The sequence below is a fragment of the Priapulus caudatus genome, unplaced genomic scaffold (assembly GCF_000485595.1).
Source record: "Priapulus caudatus unplaced genomic scaffold, Priapulus_caudatus-5.0.1 Scaffold122, whole genome shotgun sequence".
NCBI lineage: Eukaryota > Metazoa > Priapulida > Priapulimorpha > Priapulimorphida > Priapulidae > Priapulus > Priapulus caudatus.
Window position 1 is genome coordinate 372,180 of NW_014577183.1, and position 22,821 is coordinate 395,000.

The 22,821-nt window shown below is 41.5% G+C and overlaps 2 protein-coding genes across 5 annotated transcripts in view; one reads left to right on the plus strand and one right to left on the minus strand.

Annotated features, from left to right (window-relative positions):
• LOC106805657 (transcription factor kayak-like) overlaps positions 1–16,997 on the plus strand; it is a 26,602-nt gene extending 9,605 nt beyond the window's left edge. For 3 of the 4 annotated variants that reach the window (XM_014807345.1, XM_014807347.1, XM_014807346.1), the window contains exons 5-14: positions 206–403; positions 1,266–1,515; positions 1,777–1,987; positions 2,276–2,409; positions 2,895–2,964; positions 3,143–3,301; positions 3,858–3,983; positions 4,442–4,624; positions 4,977–5,084; positions 14,375–16,997. In XM_014807345.1, the coding sequence (XP_014662831.1) occupies positions 206–403; positions 1,266–1,515; positions 1,777–1,987; positions 2,276–2,409; positions 2,895–2,964; positions 3,143–3,301; positions 3,858–3,983; positions 4,442–4,624; positions 4,977–5,084; positions 14,375–14,484 (1,549 nt within the window). In that variant the 3' untranslated portion in view covers positions 14,485–16,997. The remainder of the gene's footprint in view (positions 1–205; positions 404–1,265; positions 1,516–1,776; positions 1,988–2,275; positions 2,410–2,894; positions 2,965–3,142; positions 3,302–3,857; positions 3,984–4,441; positions 4,625–4,976; positions 5,085–14,374) is intronic. The other variant, XM_014807348.1, reaches the window with a different exon arrangement.
• Positions 16,998–17,084: 87 nt separating this feature from the next.
• On the minus strand, positions 17,085–19,629 carry LOC106805652 (luciferin 4-monooxygenase-like). Its single transcript, XM_014807339.1, has 6 exons — positions 19,544–19,629; positions 19,161–19,320; positions 18,802–18,917; positions 18,314–18,559; positions 17,758–17,926; positions 17,085–17,203 (listed from the first exon to the last, which is right to left on the minus strand). The coding sequence occupies exons 3-6, from the start codon at positions 18,904–18,906 to the stop codon at positions 17,085–17,087; spliced, it is 639 nt and encodes a 212-aa protein (XP_014662825.1). The 5' UTR covers positions 18,907–18,917; positions 19,161–19,320; positions 19,544–19,629.
• Between the last annotated feature and the right edge of the window lie 3,192 nt (positions 19,630–22,821).

The following is a 22,821-nucleotide window of genomic DNA, read 5'->3' on the forward strand; positions in this document are numbered from 1 at the left end:
ATACTCCCCCTCACATTTTTCTCGTGCCAAATCTGCAATAATTCGTTGAGCATTCTGCTTGTTTATTGTCAATTCAGGCCCATAAGAAAATACGATACAAAATCAAGTATAGCTATAGATTTTCTCTTCTGAGTACATAATGCGAACCGACTAAGTTTCTTAACGGCTACAATACACTGATGGTGATTGTCTGTTTCGCTCGCAGATACTACGAGACTGGATCAGTGCGACCTGGCGTGATAGGCGGCAGCAAGCCAAAAGTGGCGACACCAAAGGTTGTTGACTGCATCTCGGCGTACAAGCGAGACAACCCCACGATGTTCGCCTGGGAGATTCGCGATCGTCTGCTGGCCGACAGTGTGTGCGATAAAGAGGGCGTGCCGAGCGTTAGCTCGATCAACAGGTATACTTCTATTAGCGACAACTCCCCGATACTCCGACAGCATGTATAACCTTTTGTAGATAGTATATGTTATCGTCAGAGATCATAATAATTACAGGATAGATATTCGCAGAAATCCTGGAAAGGTCAGACATCTATTCAACTGCAATGACCTCTATGTGATTTAGATAACGTTCGGCGTCTTTTCGCTTTATTCGGTAGATTGTATATCTAGTTATTCATCGCTTCCTCCGTGTTTACCGCTTTACGGACATGAAGATAACTACCTTTGTTGGTAATTCTTGTTGTAAAAGTAGTTCTGACAATAGTGCACGGTGTCGTTGGACCCCACAATTACACGGTGCGGCGGAATGCGCCCGTATGCTCTGTTATTTGGGTGCAAATTGCTTTTTGGTGGTTTGAAGCGTTTTAGGACAGTCGCAAGTGAACAAGGAAAAGATGACAAGCGTTGTTGTCACCGCTGGGTGTAAAATATTTTCGCTGTTCCTGAATATATATATATATATATATATATATATATATGTGCTTTGGGTCACAACAAGAAGAAATACTACAGTAATATGATCCCTATATAAGAGCCAGCACAACTCAAGAGAAACATGGACATTTATCTATTTAGACCGATATAATATTAACAACACTGAGAACTAACTTGACACAGCATTCTTCTTAATGTTATCGATGATATAAGCATATCAGATAATGCGCGGAATTAAACCGGATTTAATCAGGTATGATCATGGAGTGTACATGAAATTCTTCCTCCGTATAGCATGATTGAAAATTAACATGGCTTGAAAATTGACAGATATATTTTTTTTTGTAAATATTCTAAGACTATTCTAATTTATTGTCTCTGCAGAATAGTAAGAAATCAAGCAGCATTGAAAGCAAAGCTCCAGGGTCACTCGCTGGAAGGGGATAGTAGCCCACACCGCGAGATCAATAGTCAAGTTGGTGGCAACGCTGCTGGACATCAACAGCAACAACAGCAGCAGCAACAGCAGCAGCAGCAACAGCAGCCAGCTCTCATTTCGCCTCTCGTCCAAAGACAAGAGATTGGAAATGCGACGACGGTGATAACTCTGGCACCGCCAGCGCATATGCAGCAGGTAAATTGATTAACCATTGATTCTTTCTTCCACGGGTTCTCTTCCAAAGTCACTAGCGCTATATAGCACCACCAGTAAAATGTACACGGCACAAGTAGAATAACATAACTGTTACATTAAAATAATATGTTATTCATTTGATTCCTTTATCCGCGGGTAATCCTCCAACGTCAATAGTACTATGTAGCATTACTAGTGAATTGTATACAGCACAACTAGAATAATGAAAATGTTATATTATAATAATATGTTATTCCTTAGGTTCAGCAGCAGCAGCAGCAGCAGCAGCAACAACAACAACAACAACATCATCACCAGCAGCAACAACAACAGCAACAACAGCAGCAGCAACAGCAGCAAGATAATCCTCCCCAGGTCAGCCGGACGTCCGCCGGGTCTTTCTCCGTCAACGGAATCCTGGGTCTGGCAGATACCCAGGCCTCTAGCAGTAAACTGAAGCGCAGTAGTGGAGGTAAGCAATGCGACTGCCTAGCACGCATACATACCTATGTCGGCGACACGTCCTGGCCAGCAAATCTGCGAAAGAATACCTACGACAAAATAGTCTTCAACCAGATTCGACACGATATCCCGCTTATCACTGGCGAAGCATTCCTAAACGTTGCACGATGAGGAAACAATGTACAATAAATAAATGTGTATCATGTGTAGAAATGCGTAATAATGTACACCCGCATAATAGTAGTACCGATGTTGTGATGATATACACTGACCTCATGATAATGAACTCTTTCCGCAGATTCGAGCGCCAGTGGGGACAGCAACAATAACGATTCCGGGGAGACGAAGCGCATCAAAACAGGTTACCAAACAATCAGCATAGCCGACTATCAGCAAGAAGGACATGCGGTGTCAGGACAGCAAGGCGAGACGGTAAACGTCATTCGTAACGCATTTATACACACACATACGCACGCACGCACGCACGCACACACGCACGACACAAAAAAAACACACACAGCACACACATGCACACACACATGCACATGCACACACAACACATCACACACACACACACACACACACACACACACACACACACGTGTCAATATCACAGTTTACATCATAACAATAACACATTCACATTCACAATTCACATAATCAGTCACAGTCACGATCGTAATAGACGAATTAAGACAGTTGCGCCGCGGCATATAAGGCGAGGTGGGGTTCATATGTGATGCACACCCGCGCCACCAACCTGTGAAGGCAACACACGCATCGTTTCGTTATGGACTGAAGTCGCATAGGTTTACAAAACTATGTACCAATTATGTATTAAGCATCCTATTGACACAACACAAAGTGTCTTTCGGTGTAATACTATAGAAGTATGAAATCGTCGATTTTTTTTACAGCTATGGTTTACTGCCAGTGGTGAACTGCTAAAGAAAGCAACCGGAGAAATAGTGCAACCGCCTCCAGGAGGTATGTATATACACTACTATTTGGTAGCAGTAAGTTGATATATGTCATGTATAAATTCGATGATCCCATCAGAGTGCCTAAAAACGTAGATACTATAAATTTCGCTTACTAAAAAAGATAGCTGTGATGAACATCGATTGTGAGTCAGTTTGACATCGTTAACTATCTGCACTTGCAGCGATGTTCAACATGCAAGGCCTCTCGTATACGACAGATGGCGCAAGCGTCGCTACCACCGGCGCAGCAGAAACCAAGAATATCATCTACATCAATCCAATCACGGCAACGAGTAGGACGTCTCAGCAGCCGACCATCACCTACTCGCTGCCCAGCATCGGTACGCTGCAGATAGTCAGAGAGATAATAAGATAACCAAAAGCAATAACCCGAGCAAATATAGATACATTAGATACATTACATAACATTACACTACATTACAAAGATTAGCCTATTAGTATTAGTAAAAAAAGTACAAGTAAAAGTAAAAAAAATACAAAGATTAAAAGTATTAGATACATTACATTACAAATAGATTAGATATACATCTACATTAGATACAAATAGATACCCCGCGCAAACTAGCTATCACAGCTGAAGGTTGAACCTATGCCATATTCCCGCGAGTGTTTATTATATAAGCCATATAAGTGAATGTGTGTATTCATGCATTTAGCACGATAATTAGGTTAATAAATGTTGACGGATTAGCAGAAGATGCGCCTTCGTTGTACCCCACGCTCGGGCGATAAATCACACATGGCAATGCCAATATGAATGCGGTCGGAAGGACATTCGTCGCAGTCGTGTGCAAGCTTTACGTGAGGTAGATCACTCTTGGCACTGCCCTGATTGTTCCGTGCGTGTATATCTAACATGGCGTCGTTGTTTCTAAGGCACCGTTGCTAACGGATCGGGCATGGGACCAGTAACCATCGTTACGCTACCTGCCGGCAGCAGTAAATTGGCCCCAAACACGGGAAGCATCTTGGACGCTGCGGTGCAGATGGCACAGATTGAAGGTCAGTTGCGTTTGTTGCGCACATAGGTTAATATGATATATACATATGAATATAATCAAGAGCTAAGAATACTGTATATATGTATAATATACTGTATTATTAGCTCTTGATATAATAACTAAGACAACTAGTAAGGCTCATACAATGTTCAAAAGGAAATGTAGTGTGGTAAAATTGTTCCGTTTTATTACTACATAACTACCCAGACTATGCGTGACCACATCACCAAGATGAATGGCTCTAATAACGTAAGCGATGAGTGCTCTTAGATTGCACGAACTGGAATTGCATAGTAAATAAATTAAAATACAACCAAAATTATAATCATCAAAAAATAACAAAATAACTAAAATAATAAGTGAACATAAGAGGAGAAAGTGGAAACGAATCCACCTAAAGTAGCGAGGAAAGACACAGACTGTACCGCCACGTCAAATCCATAACCACGGTTCTTGCAGACGAAGGTTCGGCCGGTGACAACGACAGCGCCATCAATGGCAGCAACAGCAGCAACGCTGACGACGACACCACCAACGTCAAGACCGAAGTGGAGGCGACGGAAACGCCCGACAATCTCACAGTCTTGCAGCCGTTACAGTCCGTGGCGCTGGGTGGTCTTCCAGCCTATGGACAGTACCCAGGTGAGAGACTCCATCACTGCTTACACGCCCGCGCGCACGCACGCACGCACGCACGCACGCACGCACGCACGCACGCACGCACGCACGCACGCACGCACGCTCGTACACACGCACGCACGCAGCAGCGTCAGCAGAAAATAGCACACAGTGAGCTGCGATTACATAATATATGCGTCAGGTGAAGGCGCTGCAGAAACCTGCAGTTTGCTTATAATGTGCTACGCTATAATTAATTAAAAAATGTATTCATTATAATATTGCTGAATAAATGCGTCAAACTAAGCGTTTTCCTCTCGTAGTAATTAAGTTACCAGCGGGCATTTTTTAACGAGTTTCTTGGTTTTCCCTCAAGCCGACTACGCCGGATATACTGGAGGCGCTGGCCCCGTGACTTACACACAATATTCCTCTGTGCCGTACACCGACTCCTGGCGATATAGCGGCACTGGTGGGGTTATCCGTAAGTAACAAGCACTAGTCATTTCAGTATGATTGTTTTTTTTTGAAACACAGACAGACAGACAAGACAGAACAGACACACACACACACACACACACAACACACACACACAACACACACACGCACACACCAACACACACACCACACAACACACCACACACACACACCACCACACAACACACAGCCCACACACACTCACACAGAACACACAACACACACACACCACACACACACACACACCGCACACACGGCCACACACACACACACACACACCGCGCGCGCAGACGCACGCGCACGCGCCAGCCACTCTCTCTCTCTCTCTCTCTTCTTTCTCTCTCTCTCCCTCTCTCTATACATATATATAGTAATTTGATTGAAAGGATTTGTAAGCACAAAATGGTATAGTAATTATTCATAATCGTCATAAAGTTTATAGGGTATGATTTAACTGAACTTTATGCCTGTTTGTTTAGAAACCTCATATACTACGCCCCCTGGTGCTGACGCCATTTCAGACGACTGCACAGCTGACTTCTACCACAACAACAACGACGAGCGACAGCTTCAGTCAGAAAGTGCTAATCGTCACGTGATTGCGAATGCAGAAGAGGACACCTAGACAATCTGTGAAATCACATGCTAATTAACAGATTCAGGTGTGGTCGACATTGCGAACGCATCACATGCGATTTGAAATTTTTGGAGAAGCTAGATTGCGCCAGGACGCAGGAGAAGGGGTACGCCCGCGATGACTGTATTGTTACACGTGACTCGGTGACGTGATCGACGTCATTGTGACATGCCCATCCACCTACAGCTCAATACCGAATATGCTCGCTATCCATAAGACGAATAGCAGAAGATGCACTAATACGTAATCGACTCGCTTCCATGAGATGTAATCACATCGCTGCGTAACGGCATTGACGCAAAGTAACATTTAAATCAATGCTAAGCAATTGTGCGCAAGCATATTTCGGACGATATATCAGCGCTTGATGCCTATAGGTCTAAGTAATAGCAATTATTTGTATTTTAATAAGAAATCAGGATATAATGTAATTAAGGATTAAACAATAACAGTTTTTATTCGTTTAGTAGATTATAGACGCCGATAAGTTCATGTAAAATATCACGGCGTTATGATAGTCATTTCATAGCTGTACATTGTAGATGGTATGGTAACAAGCATATCACAAAGAAACGCACCACCCTGGTCTTTAAAAAGTCCAGGTATAGTACCTGCAAAAATACTCATTATCCATCATTATTAATCATGATATTGATCCAGATGTTTATATTTTACTTTACGCTAATTTCTATAACTCTCGATGTGTACTTGTGATATACTTCTAAACACCAATAGTAGATGATAGAAGATGGTGCTAGTTTCTTCACGGTAGAAAGAAAACATTATCTAACTTTTGTCTGACGTTGAATACCCAGCTTTGTGATATTTTATCTGAACGGCTACGAAGAATTAGTGTCTTTAAAAGTACAGAATTCTTCAAAGGGACAACTCGCGGAATAGAAAGTAAAACATGTGAACATATTTTTGTTACATTCCTTTACTATGCTATTGTTATTATAACTACCTTGCCTGATGGAGATTGAAACAGAAATGATGCTACCAGAGTGTACTTTCTAAATAGTTTTTTTTAACCGTGAGTATGTCGTTAGTGCGTAAGCTCTAATGAGATTTATTCAGATTAGCTGTAAATAATTATTTCGTGCTAATATTTTTGTACAAACTTTTGTTGATGAAGACATGACAAGTACTTAATATTAATGGCACACAAATGTGACACGAAATTTAATCACCAGTTTCAAGGTGACAATGTTCTATACAAGCGTGTAATTTTAAGAACTGGAGTCGTAAGCGTATATACCTATTATAGAATATTTTTACTCAGCGCATATACTGCACATTGGCCCAAGGTTAAGCGTCAGCACTATATGATCTGTATATCGTTCATGTTATTTGGCACCAAACGTGATTTATTCCCTATATGCGTAGTCAATGATATGTCATATTTTAAATAATTACTGTGAGGTATGGTGTTCTATTTACACCCGAAGTAGTCTCGGTATTCAAGTTTAGCCATAGCAAGATTACAAATCTAAATACTAATATTTTTGTAATAGAAAAGCATATGAAGAACATGTACCGACGGTAAGGAATCGATCTGTTTGTCTTGTTAAGCAATTTCTGTATTGGTGCACGCATATTTTGTTTCTTGCTCTAAAAAAATAGTTCAATTCGCGATACATAGACTTTCCATTGACACATTTTTCTAAATTTAAACGCTACTATGTCGCCCACACAGGCGTTCTTGTACCAACTGAGGTCGGCTGTGGAAATCTTGTGCCACATATCCTGTGTATTAGATCATATGACTACAGATAACGTATCGATTGCACCCTCACGTAGCGTCTAGAAAGATGCAAACGCCAGGTTATGATTGATTTTTTTATATGAGTATGTGCACGGGATACATGTCAAATGGCATAGTTAGGACTGTGCCACGTAATTTGTAAAAATTAAGCTCTAAGATTACTTGTAATCTCGGAAATTCTTTGTTGGCGTATGGTTTACCTCGACAGCAGCTGTTTTGATGTGCGGAGCGAGCAAATACTGTGAGAATTGAGCAAGGCGTGACTCACACATATTGATACTGTTTGAAGCCGATTTTCATACAAAATTATTAACTCAAGTGTAACAGTTCAAACATCAAGTAAATCCGACGCCACGAGATCAACAATCCCAGACCCACGCATCATGTATCGTCTCCGATGAGTAATATACGTTTCTATATTGTTTATGCTTGACTCCGTCCTTGCGCCGTTCTAGAAAATGAAAGAAACGAGCCGCGTCCATTCGCGAAAAAAGTGATTTGTAACTATACGTACTGTGCTATATAAAATAACTAAAGCGACACGTAGACTTGAAAAGATTTCATGCAAACCCTCCAATCGTAAAACAATGACAAATCATGCGTCTCCTAACGATTTGTGCTTGGTGAATTAACATAAAAACACTCTGCTTTCATGTTAATCTTTGTCTGCACTCATATAGCACACTTCCAACAATTATCATCGTTGTAAATTCACTTGGATAAACTACATGTTTTATTGCTTTAATCAAAAGCAGCATCACATATAATTTTTGAGTGGTGTTATTTGTTTCTATAGTTTGATTAAAAGATTAAAAACCGCGAATTAACTGAAATGATTTGGTTGCCATAGCCTGAATGTTATCTCGTAAGCCTGACCTTGTAGTTCGCTGAGCCATTTTCTTTACTGTAAATTCTTCGGAATGTTTTTCAGACAGCGAAACACTCCTGTTAATGTGAACGTACTTTCTCGGTGTCTCTCTATAAAAAAAGATAGTCATTCAGCGTAACATGTGACAGAAGGTATTTTAGAACATGTATTCAATATTTTAGGAACATCAATCTACAAACGCATGGGAATATTCTTACCACGACTGGTTGGCGAACGACGGACTTAACGGACAGGATTGTACAAATGGACCGATGGGCTGACGATTTGTGATAGATGTAATGGATGTGTGGATAGATGATATACCGATGATGGTTGGAGCGTGAGCTTGATCAATTGATTGATTAATATGATCGATTGATTTTGATCGATTGATTGATTGATGGGATTGAATGGATGGATGGATAATGGATGGATGATAAAATAGCGAGAGAGATAGAGAGAGAGAGAGAGAGAGAGAGAGAGAGAGAGAGAAGAGAGAGAGAGAGAGAGAGAATGAGAGAGGAGAAGAAGACGAGTGATACATGGGCGAGTGAAAGAGATAAAAAGATAGGATAAACGAGATTCTTTGGTAGAATACGACACTTACAGTCACCTTGCTTGTGCATAAGAGGCATGAAAAGTAATTAAGCGACAGAAAGGTCAAAAATGACGACGAACGGATTATTACGGTGAATGCAGTGATTGTGTTTGAGTAGACGCGTACTTTCACAACTCGATAAGCACTTCTGCAATAATGTGTCGCGCTTACGGACGGACGGAAAGGCTCGGATTAGTCGTATCGTTCGTTGTCAGGAGTCTGGGATGCCGGTGACAGCTGACCTCTCCGTACTCCTGGATGACTCATGAGGATGTTTTCCATTTCGAAGGCTGAGCCTGCACACTACCGCGAACGCCAATATGAATGTAATCACTATACAGACAGCCGTGAAGACGCGTAATTGTTGTTATGAGAAATTCCGCAAGTATTAAAACCTCTGTTTAATGTGGACATGCGTTCCATTCATGAGTAAGATGTTTGTTTTCCTGAGACAAAACAGTTTGGCTTTGAGTATTATCGTTGCTGCAAGCCATCGCGATCGCTGATCTCGTTGTGTTTCAAAAAGTAGTATATATATGGGTATAAGCGAAGAGTCGTTGTTGTACTCTAATATTGGTATCAATGTGGCACTTCGTTGAACCTGAAGCACACGGTTCAGAAAGCTCAGCGTTTCCCTGCTCTCCATTCGTTTAACACCACGCTAATCCCAGTCTTCTCTCAGTTGGGAATGTATACCCTGAATCGTCGTATTTTGTCAGGTGCAATTCGATATATCCTTTAGTCTATCTATGTATATATAAAACCATCGTCATCGTACGTGCACGAGGTCTCGCCGTGTGCAGCCAACCGTCGCTGTCAATGGCGCGTGCCGTCCGCCTCAGGGTTGTTGAATGTACGCCGCGGCAAGTAATTTATATGGATTACGGACGGCACTATCTCTGCCGCACACCAGGGGGCAGACACTCCTAGTGATTGGCGTCCACTCACGCTACGCAGATGCCATCAAAAATTATACTACATAAATTATATTTCACAGTTGTAGATGTGTGATTTGGAGTTTGTAGTATTGTGGTACATTCCTACTTATTACCGGATTATGTGTACGTTCTATTTTGGTTGTAGCCGAAGCGCTATAAATATTAATTGTTTTGAGTGCGACATCTCTATGTGTAATCCTTACCAGTTAGAACGGATTATGCTCGCCAATAAATCGCGCTAACAGCACAAAAACAAATATGAATATACCCTTGATCGTGTGTTGCTAGAGGTTTTTCCAAGAAGCACATCCCTCTCGTGTTGCTATCCTGATTCTTTTCCGGGGACCGCCTATATGATCCGACTTTCGATCATCCGAATGCTCTCTTAAATAGTTAGTTAGATAATTGTTATATTAGTTTATCTCGGGGCTTCAAACGCATCAGGTTACACGCACTCAGGAGAGCAGTCCTTATCGGTGAACGGTAATGTAATTATATAAAGTAAAAAGTCAAAGACTTGTCAACATCTGATTGAATTAGAGAACAAAGTATACCACGTTTAATTGACTAGGAATTTTCAATTATGCCTCTTATCTCGCGAAGCTATTTATGTCCTAAGTCTAATAATAATAAGTCTTACTACTCATTAAGCTGATCAGGTGTGGATGGCGTAATTCTAGCTTCTCTGATAAGCTGCATGGGCTGCCAGCTGCTCCAACCCGTGTCACAGCGTTGTAAATGTTGGGCACTCGTAACCTGCTTAGACCAGACTGACGATCAAGTGGAGAGATGACAGAAAGGTATAGGTTGACGCTATAAGTTAATAAAATCATGGCGCGTCAGTTGAACTGAACTTGCCTTTAAGAATTATGATACCAAATATAAGGAATACTATTTAATTTGAGTTATAACGAACGGTAAAGCTTCATGATTCCGTGAATTTGACAATGAAGAGTAAAACCGAGAACTCTAACATAATTAGGCAGCATACTAATGAGATACTTAACTTTCTAATTGTTGTATATAGCAATCACAAACTTAATATCCTTGTATTTGTTTATTGCTGCACTGTTAGCCAGGATTACTGAGATTAGGCAGGGACAAGGTTTGCTGCCCCTTGGCTAAACTGTGTAATGTTATATGACGGCCGGCTCTTGTAAGTCTGGAGGAGTTGCCCACCAGAACTAACGTCTTCCAGTTGTCTCATGTTTAAGCATAGAACGAGTATCCATATATAAGAGCTTGTAGTTTAAACCCAGTATTTATCATGTTTGCTTGTGCAAGATGGCTATAGTAGTGCTGGCTATATACATACGCATTTAAATTTGTTGATGATCGATAAATTTACCAAGTTAAAGTTCTTACTAGCAATTGCAATATCTTCTAAATTTCGAGTTGAAATAAGTTAATAATGTCGAAGTTTAAATTTTATTATGGCGTTACTGCTGTCTGTCCATGCATAATCTTAACTAATGCAACGATATTGCACCCATCAGTGACCCGTCCCCTTAAAATGTGTGACGTGGTAATGCTTAATACGGCTAGGTAGGAGTAGCAGAGATTAGCCAGCGAGGTGTTTGTGATACACAAGGTAATGCCCTTTGGCGGGCCAGTTGTTCGCTGGAATATAGGCACGAACGGCTAGGTGCACCGGATTCAGCACGGTTTGTTTTAGGAAATGGCGTCGCCAACATGTCTTCCAGCAGATCGTTAAACGGTATACACTCTTTGTCTACTAATCTGCCAAATGAAATCCGTGGCCTGAAATAAGCAATAAGTAAAAAACTGCGATAAATAAGGGATCGAAAGGTGTTTTTTTGGGGGGGGGGGTAGCAACAGATTTCTCAATAGTGTATGCTGTTTTATGACTGTAAAGTTTCTAGTTTGAAGTGCTATCTCAACTGAGAGACTTTTGCTACGTAGTAAAGAAATCAGGCCAGCATTCACAAAAGTGAACGTGGTCCTAGTCCACGATATATATATGTATATATATATTATCTTAGTCACGTACCACGTTTACTCCACAACGCTCCACCAATTTCCTCGCAGTTGTGAGCTCGTCACTAGATACGACGAAAAACTTTAAAGTGCCACAGAACTTCGCAATTTCCAGCTTGTAAAGTATCTCGTCTGAAAGCATGCACGTACGTCTATGCGGTAGGACCGATATTGTCCAGGTGGTTTCATCACTTAATCACAATCTATCTACTAATTAGTTGTTTGATTATGAAGGTGCTATCTCATTTTAATTAACAAAATATCTGCAATATATTGCATTTTAATAACAAATTTTTGGGCGGCATTTCTCAAATTATCTGTTGCTGACCTATAGGAATCCTTAGCTTGGCATGGCCGCGAAAATGATTTATCAATGTAGTGTAAAGACAATAACCCACCTACAGAGGATCCAGGAATCGCAGACGTCAGGACGGCCCCTAGCGAGTAAACTGCCAACATCGTGATCACGTACTCTGGGCAGTTAGAACTGCACACAAACACGACGTCACCTTTCCTGAGGCCGCGCCGGGCCAGACCGCTAGCTACTCTCCTTGCAGACTCCCGCAGCTCTCTGTACGACAACCTCCACTCCTTGCTAGCATCAGGTGGTCCAACACTGCGCCCGATCTAGCAATGTCACGATATAGCGAATATAACAGTGAAACACCGGCCACAGGATTGTAGCGTTCGACATTTTTACGTTTTGACTTTCTGGGGTTTGCTTGGATTGCTGGACAGCGTATTTGCAAGATGGATATAAAAAGGATAAAACAAAAAGTACCTGTATGTAATTAACAAAAAAATGAAAAAAGGAAAACATGAATGAAAGGCAGATGTAGAATGTAGGCTGTGATAGCTCAGAGTTTGGAAAATTTAAGGAGAGTACCGATAGACGCACTTGGAGAACAGCACACAGCGACTTGTAACATAATAGTAAAAATAACAATTAACGACTGTATTTAGAAATTAATTAGAGAAATTCTTGCCAATTCTCCTCTTATACGCCATTCGGTTACCCATTATTCCATATTCTACCATGCACGCGTATACCTGACTTACGCGTTGACACTCGCCCACGACTAATGTAAAAACGTAATTGTAAGACCTACCACAGCTATGGAGTCCTGTGGCTTGTTCAACCAGGAATGTTGCTCAAGGAAATCATTCACCGACATTTCTGGCACATCGACATCTGGGAACTGGCTCTTTAGTATACGTCCTTCTTGTCTGTCCATCACTATAGCTGTTTTATGTGCTGTATAATTACCCTTAAATATAAGAGATTTGCACACTCTAAGTCTCGTATTCCGTATGAGATCTAACTGCTACTCTTTCTACGTCCTACTCGCTCACTTCCCCGCTGTCTCTCTATCTATATATTTATAGCTAGCTATCTATTTAGCTATTTATCTTGCGCTCTATCGCGCATATGGTGCACGGTTTGGTCAATTTAGTCCAACCATATGTCGGTTTAAAAACACACACTATATTTGCGCCAACCATACACATTGTAACGCCACCAACATGTTATTGATAAAAACCTTATCTTCTTTTACAGAAACACATGTACATATTTCCTACCAACAGGTGCGTGTGTACCAGACTTATAGTCACAACAGCTGCCCCACCGGCGCTACGACTTTGTCGGAAGTCGCGCAAATGCGCTGTGGGAGTTCTGTGTCGGCATTCTGACTCTATAGAGGCGGTGTGTAAGCGCCACGACTCCAATTGGGAGTCGTGCGAGATGGCGTCGGAATGTGGTTGTTCGGCACTCTAACCTGGGCAGATGCACAGGGAAACCCAGATGAGAGACCGGATACCAGAGAAGTGTCGCCTGAGAGGTGTTGATCCTGCCCGCTAAGCGCGGATCTTGCGCGCAGTTCCACGGCAAGGTGCACGCGACCGCGGGAAAGTCCTACGAAAGTATCACGCGCTGGCAGCTATTGATCCGTGCGCCAAATTGAAAGGCTGGCGCACGGATCAATTGCTGCCAGCGAACAGTCTCGAATTTTAGCGGGTCTAATTGACTAGCAAACATATGCACACGCCATCGCGCAAGTCTAATAGCGATGTTTCACGTGATGACATAGATCAGGTCACGTGTATTTGTTATGTGAACACACACACACACACACACAGACACACAGACACACACACGCGCACAGACACACGCGCAGACGCACGCGCACGCGCACGCGCACGCGCACTCTCTCTCTCTCTCTTTCTCTCTTTCTCTCTTTCTCTCTCTTTCTCTCTTTCTCTCTTTCTCTCTCTTTCTCTCTTTCTCTCTTTCTCTCGCGCTCTCTCTCTCTTTCTCTCTTTCTCTCTTTCTCTCTCTTTCTCTCTTTCTCTCTTTCTCTCTCTCTCCCTCTCTCTATACATATATAGTTAATTTGATTGAAAGGATTGTAAGCACATAATGGTATATAATTATTCATAATCGTCATAATAGTTATAGGGTATGATTTACTGAACTTTATGCTGTTTGTTTAGAAACCTCGTATTACTACGCCCCTGGTGCTGACGCCATTCAGACGACTGCACAGCTGACTTCTACCACAACAACAACGACGAGCGACAGCTTCAAGTCAGAACAGTGCTGATCGTCACGTGATTGCGAATCACGAAGAGGACACCTAGCAATCGTGTGAATCGACATGCTAATTAACAGTTCAGGTGTGGTCGGACATTGCGAACGCATCACATTGCGATTTGAAATTTTTGGAGAAGCTAGATTGCGCCAGGACGCAGGAGAAGGGGTACGCCGCGATGACGTATTGTGACACGTGACTCGGTGACGTGATCGGACGTCATGTGACATGCCCATCCACCTACAGCTCAATACAGCATATGCTCGCTATCCATAAGACGATAGCAGAAGATGCACTAATACGTAATCGACTCGCTTCAATGAGATGTAATCACATCGTGCGTAACGGCATTGACGCAAAGTAACATTTAAATCAATGCTAAGCAATTGTGCGCAAGCAATTCGGACGGATTATATCACGCTTGTATGCCTATAGGTCTAAGTAATAGCAATTAATTTGTATTTTAATAGAAATCAGGTATAATGTAATTAAGGATTAAACAATAACAGTTTATTCGTTTAGTAGATTATAGACGCCGATAAGGTTCATGTAAAATTATCACGGCGTTATGATAGTTCATTTCATAGCTGTACATTGTAGATGGTATGGTACAAGACATATCACCAAAGAAACGCACCACCCTGGTCTTTAAAGTCCAGGTATGTACCTGCAAAATACTCATTATCCATCATTATTAATCATGATATTATCCAGATGTTTATATTTTACTTTACGCTAATTTCTATAACTCTCGATGTGTACTTGTGATATAACTTTCTAAACACCAATAGTAGATGATAGAAGATGGTGGCTAGTTTCTGCACGTGTAGAAAGGAAAACATTATTCGAACTTTTGTCTGACGTTGAATACCCAGCTTTGTGATATTTTATACTGAACGGCTACGGAAGAATTAGTGTCTTTAAAAGTACAGAATTCTTCAAAGGTGACAACTCGCGGAATAGAAAGTAAAACATGTGAAATATTTTTGTTACATTCCTTACTATGCTATTGTTATTATAACTACCTTGCTGATGGAGATTGGAAACAGAAATGATGTACCAGAGTGTACTTTCTAAATAGTTTTTTTAACGTGAGTAATTCGTTAGAGCGTAAGCTCTAATGAGATTTATTCAGATTGGCTGTAAATAATTATTTCGTGCTAATATTTTTGTACAAAGTTTTGTTGATGAAGACATGACAAGTTATTTTATATTATGGGCACACAAATGTGACACGAAATTTAATCACCAGTTTCAAGGTGACAATGTTCTATACAAGCGTGTAATTTTAAGAACTGGAGGTCGAAGGTATATACCATTATAGAATATTTTTACTACGCATTACTCACATTGGGCCAAGGTTTAAGGGTCAGCACTATATGAATCTGTATATCGTATATGTTATTGCACCAAACGTGATTATTCCTATATGCGTGTCATGATATGTCATATTTTAAATATTAGCTGTGAGTATGTGCTTTTATTTAACCGAAGTAGTCGCGGTATTCAATTAGCCATAGCAAGATTCAAATCTAAAACTAATAATTTTGTATAGAAAAGCAATATGAAGAACATGTACGACGTAGAGGAATCGATCTGTTGTCTTGTAAGGGCAATTTCTGTAGTTGGTGCAATATTTTGTTTCTGGCTCTAGAAAAATAGTCAATTCGCGAACATAGACTTTCAATTGACACATTTTCTAAATTTAACGCTATATGTCGCCACACAGGCGTTCTTCCAAATTGAGGTCGCTGTGGAAATCTTGTGCACATATCCTGTGTATTGACAATGACTACAGATAACGTATCGATTGCACACTAACGTCAGAAAGATGCTAACAGCCAGGTTATGATTGATTTTTTTTATTGTAGTATGTGCACGGGATACATGCAATGGCATAGTTAGGACTGTGCCACGTATTTGGTAAAAATAAGCTCTAAGATTACTTGTATCTCGGGAAATTCTTTGTTGCGTAGGGTTGACCTCGACAGCAGCTGTTTGATGTGCGAGCAGCAAAACTGTGAGAATTGAGCAGGCGTGATCACACTTATTTTACGTTTTGAGTCCGATTTTCATACAAAATTATTACCAGTGTAACAGTCAAAACATCAAGTAAATCCGACGACGAGACCAACAATCCCAGACCACGCATCTTGTATCGTCTCGGATGAGTTAATTACGTTTCTATTATTGTTTTGCTTGACCCGTCCTTGCGCGTCTAGAAATGAAAACGAGGCCGCCAATTTTCGGCGAAAAAGTTGATTTGTAATATCGTATGTGGCTATATAAAATAACGTAACACACGGTAGCTTGAAAGATTTCATGCAAATCCAATCTGTATAAAAGATCGACAAATCAATGCGTCTCCTAACGATGTTGTTGGTTTGGAATTAACATAAAACACTGCTTCATGGTAACTTTGTCTGCACTCATATAGCACACTTCCACACTATCATCTTGTAAATTCACTTGATAAACTACATTGTTTTATATGCTTTTAATAAAAGCACATCACATATAATTTTTGAGTGGTGTTATTTGTTTCTAGTAGTTTAGTTTAAAAGATAAAAACCGCGAATTAATGAAGTTGATTTGGTTGCATACCTGAATGGTTATTCGTAAGCCTGAGCTTGTAGTTCGCTGCGCATGTTTTTACCGGTTAAATTCTTCGGAATGTTTTTCAGGAAGCGAACACCTCCTGTTAATGTGACGTACTTTCTCGGTGTCTTCTCTATAAAAAAAGATAGTCAATCGCGTAACATGTGTAAGAAGGTATTTTAGAACATGTATTCAATATTTTAGGAATCATACAAACGCATGGGAATATCTTTACCACGACTGTGTTGCGAAAGACGGATTAACGGACGGATGTACGAATGGACCGAGGGTCGGACAGATTTGTGAATAGATGTATGGATGTGTGGATAGATGGATAGACCGATGGATGGTTGGATGGATGGATCAATTGATTGATTGATTGATCGATTGATTGATTGATCGATTGATTGATTGATGGATGAATGGATGGATGGATAGATGGATGGATGGATAAATAGCGAGAGAGAGAGAGAGAGAGAGAGAGAGAGAGAGAGAGAGAGAGAGAGAGAGGGAGACATGGGGAGTGAAAGAGATAAAAAGATAGGAGAAACGAGATCTTTGGGTAGAATACGAACTACAGTCACCTGTTGCATAAGAGCATGAAAGTAATTAAGCGACAGAAAGGTACAAAAATGACGACGAACGATATTACGGTGAATGCAGGTGATTGTTTGAGTAGACCAGTACCTTTCACAAACTCGATAAGATCTTCTGCAGATAATGTGTCCGCTTTACGGACGACGAAAGCTCGGATTAGTTCGTATCCTTCGTTGTCAGGATCTGGGATGCCGGTGACAGCGACGTCTCCTACTCCTGGATGACTCATGAGGATGTTTTCCATTTCTGAAGGCGAGACCTGCACACATACCGCGACGCCAAATATGAATGTAATCACTATACAGACAGCGTGAAGACGCGTAATTGTTTGTTATGAGAATATTCGCGTATTTAAACCTCTGTTTAATCTGAGACGTGCGTGTCATTCATGAGAAGATGTTTGTTTCCTGAACAAAACAGTTTGGCTTTGTATTATCGTTGCTGCAAGCCATCGCGATCGCTGGTTCGTTGTGTTCAAAAGTAGTATATATGGTGTATAAGCGGTAAAGTCGGTTGTTGTATCTATTATGGGTATCAAGTGTGGCACTTCGGTTTGAACCTTGAACACTCGGTTCAGAAAGCCTCAGCGTTCCTGCTTCCATCGTTACCACCACTGCTAATCCGCTTCTCAGGTTGGGAATTATACCTGAATCGTCGTAGTTTTGTCAGGTGCAATTCGGATGATATCCTTTAGTCTATCTATGTAGTATATGAAGCCATCGTCATCGTACTGCACGAGGTCTCCCGTGTGCAGCCAACCGTCGCTGTCAATGGCGCGTGCCGTCGCCTCAGGGTTGTTGATGTAGCCGCGCAGTAATTTATATGGATTACGGACGCACATCTCTCCCGCTACACCAGGGGGCAGCAGCTTCCTAGTGATTGCGTCCACCACCTACGCAGATGCCATCATAATTATACTTACATAAATATATTTCCAGTTGGTATGTGTGATGTGAGTTGTAGTATGTGGTACAATTCTACTTATTACCGGATTTAGTTGTACGTGCTATTTGGTTGTACCGAACGCTATAATATTATTGGTTTGAGGCGACATCTCTATGGTATCCTTACCAAGTAGAACGGATTATGGGTCGCCAATAAATCGCAACAGCCAAAAACAAATATGATATATACCTTGATCTGTGTGTTTGCTAGAGGTTTTCCAAGAAGACATCCTCTCGTGTTGCTATCCTGATTCTTTTCCGGCGGAGCGCCTATGACTGATCCGACTTCAGTCATTCCGAAAAGCTCTAAATAGTTAGTTAGATAATTAGTTATATACGTTTATCTCGGGGGCTTCAGCATCAGGTTACACGGCACTCAGGGAAGCAGTCCTTCGGTGAACGGTAATGTAATTATATAAATAAAAAGCAAACTTGTCAACATCTGATGATTAGAGAACAAAGTATACCACGTTTAATTGACGGAATTTTCAATATGCCCTCTTATCTCTGGAAGCTATTTATGTCTAAGTCTAATAATATAAGTCTTACTACTATTAATGATCAGGTGTGGATGCGTAATTCTAGCTTCTCTGATAACTGCAGGGCTGCAGCTACCCCCAGTCGTGTCACAGCGTTGTAATGTGGGCAGCTCGTAACCTTGCTTTACCAGACTGACGATCAGTGGAGAGATGCAGAAGGTATAGGTGACCTATAGAGTAATAAAATCATGGCGCGTCAGTTGAACTGAACTTGCCTTTTGGGAATATGATACAAATATTAAGGAATAATATTGAGTTTATAACGAAACGGTAGGCTCATGATTCTCGTGAATTTGACAAAGAAGATGAAAACGAGACTCTAACATAAATTAGCAGCATACTAATAGATACTAACTTTCTAATTGTTGTATATACAATCACAACTTTATATACCTTGTATTTGTTTATTGCTGCACTGTATAGCCCAGGATTACTGAGATTAGGCAGGGACAAGGTTGCTGCCCCTTGAGCTAAACTGTGTAATGTTATAGACGTGCCGGCTGCGTAAGCTTGAGGAGTTGCCACCAGAACTACGTCTTCTTGTCTCATGTTTAAGCTAGAACGAGTAGCCAATGATATAGAGCTTGTAGTTGAAACCAGATATTTATCATGTTTGCTTGTGCAAGATGGCTATAGTGCTGGCTATATACATACGCACTTTAATTTTGTTGAATTGATCGATAAATTTACCAGTTAAAGTTCTTACTCATGCATTCTTCTAAATTTCGAGTTGAATAGTTATAATTGTTCGAGTTTAAATTTATTTGCGTTACTGCTGTCTGTCATGCATAATCTTAACTAATGCACGATATTGCTACCCATCAGTGACCGTCCCTTATAATGTGTGACGTTGGGTAATGCTTAATACGGCAGGTAGGAGTACAGAGATTAGCCACGAGGTGTTTGTGAGTCCAAGGTATGCCCTTTGGCGGGCCAGTTGTTCCGCTGGAATATAGCACGACGGCTAGGTCACCGGATTCAGCACGGTTTGTTTTAGGAAATGCGTCGCCACTGTCTTCCAGCAGATCGTTAAACGGTATACACTCTTTGTCTACTAATGCTGCCAAATGAAATCCGTGCCTGAAATAAGCAATAGTAAAAAACTGCGAATAAATAAGGGACGAAAGGTTTTTTTGGGGGGGGGGTAACAACAGATTTCTTAATAGTGTATGCTGTTTATGACTGTAAAGTTTCTAGTTTGGAGTGCTATCTCAACGGCGAGAGACTTTTACTACGTATGTGAAAAAATCAGGCGCAGCTTTTTCAAAAGGGAACGTGGTCCTTGTGCACGATATATATATATATATATATATTATTACTTAGTCACGCTACCACGTTTACTCCAACAACGCTCACACAATTTCCTCGCAGTTGTTTAGCTCGTCACTAGATACGACGAAAAAACTTTAAAGTGCCACAGAACTTCGCAATTTCCAGCTTGTAAGTATCTCGTCTGAAAGCATGCACGTGCGCGTAGACGCGATATTGTCCAGGTGGTTTCATCACTTAATCACAATCTATCTACTAATTAGTTGTTTGATTATGAAGGTGCTATCTCATTTTAATTAACAAAATATCTGCAATATATTGCATTTTAATAACAAATTTTTGGGCGGCATTTCTCAAATTATCTGTTGCTGACCTATAGGAATCCTTAGCTTGGCATGGCCGCGAAAATGATTTTATCAATGTAGTGTAAGGACAATAACCCACCTACAGAGGATCCAGGAATCGCAGACGTCAGGACGGCCCCTAGCGAGTAACTGCCACAATCGTGATCACGTACTCTGGGCAGTTAGAACTGCACACAAACACGACGTCACCTTTCCTGAGGCCGCGCCGGGCCAGACCGCTAGCTACTCTCCTTGCAGACTCCCGCAGCTCTCTGTACGACAACCTCCACTCCTTGCTAGCATCAGGTGGTCCAACACTGCGCCCGATCTAGCAATGTCACGATATAGCGCGAATATAACAGTGAAACACCGGCCACAGGATTGTAGCGTTCGACGACATTTTTACGTTTTGACTTTCTGGGGTTTGCTTGGATTGCTGGACAGCGTATTTGCAAGATGGATATAAAAAGGATAAAACAAAAAGTACCTGTATGTAATTAACAAAAAATGAAAAAGGAAAACATGAATGAAAGGCAGATGTAGAATGTAGGCTGTGATAGCTCAGAGTTTTGGAAAATTTAAGGAGAGTACGATAGACGCACTTGGAGAACAGCACACAGCGACTTGTAACATAAAGTAAAAATAACAATTAACGACTGTATTTAGAAATTAATTAGAGAAATTCTTGCCATTCTCCTCTTATACGCCATTCGTTTACCCATTTTCCATATTCTACCATGCACGCGTATACCTGACTTACGCGTTGACACTCGCCCACCGACTAATGTAAAAACGTAATTGTAAGACCTACCACAGCTATGGAGTCCTGTGGTTGTTCAACCAGGAATGTTGCCTCAAGAAATCATTCACCGACATTCCTGGCACATCGACATCTGGGAACTGCGCTCTTATAGTATACGTCCTTCTTGTCTGTCCATCACTATAGCTGTTTTATGTGCTGTATAACTACCCTTAAATATAAAAGATTTGCACACTCTAAGTCTCGTATTCGCGTATGAGATCTAACTGCTACTCTTTCACGTCCTACTCGCTCACTTCCCGCTGTCTCTCTATCTATATATTTATAGCTAGCTATCTATTTAGCTATTTATCTTGCGCTTTATCGCGCATATGGTGCACGCGTTTGTCAATTTAGTCCAACCATATGTCGTTAAAAACACACAACCAATATTGCGCCAACCATACACATTGTAACGCCACCAACATGTTATTAATAAAAACCTTATCTTCCTTTACAGAAACACATGTACATATTTCCTACCAACAGGTGCGTGTGTACCAGACTTATAGTCACAATAGCCGCCCCCCCGGCGCTACGACTTTGTCGGAAGTCGCGCAAATGCGCTGTGGGAGTTCTGTGTCGGCATTCTGGACTCTATAGAGGCGGTGTGTAAGCAGGCCACGACTCCAATTGGGAGTCGTGCGAGATGGCGTCGGAATGTGGTTGTTCGGCACTCTAACCTGGCAGATGCACAGGGAAACCCAGATGAGAGACCGCGGTAGCCAGAGAGTGTCGCGCCTGAAGAGGTGTTGATCCTGCCCGCTAAGCGCGGATCTTGCGCGCAGATTCCACGGCAAGGTGCACGCGACCGGGGAAAGTCGCTACGAAAGTATCCAGCGCTGGCAGCTATTGATCCGTGCGCAAATTGAAGGCTGCGCGCACGGATCAATTGCTGCCCAGACGACAGTCTCGAATTTTAGCGGGTCTAATTGACTAGCAAACATATGCACAACGCCATCGCGCAAGTCTAATGCGATTTTCACGTGATGCAATAGATCAGGTCACGTGTATTTGTTATTGCTGTGGTCTGGGAGAAGCCGAAGCGTGCTGCTTGACATTTACAAGATAATGACTACATGTTCTGATAGAAAGCGCTGTTTATTAGTGCACGTACACGTGCGTGCATGCGTGCGTGTGTGCGTGCGTGCGTGTAAACTTACACGTGCGTGCGTGCGTGCGTGCGTGCCGCGCGTGCGTGCTGGGAACGTACACGTGCGTGCATGCGTACGTGCGTGTGCACGTACACGTGCTGCATG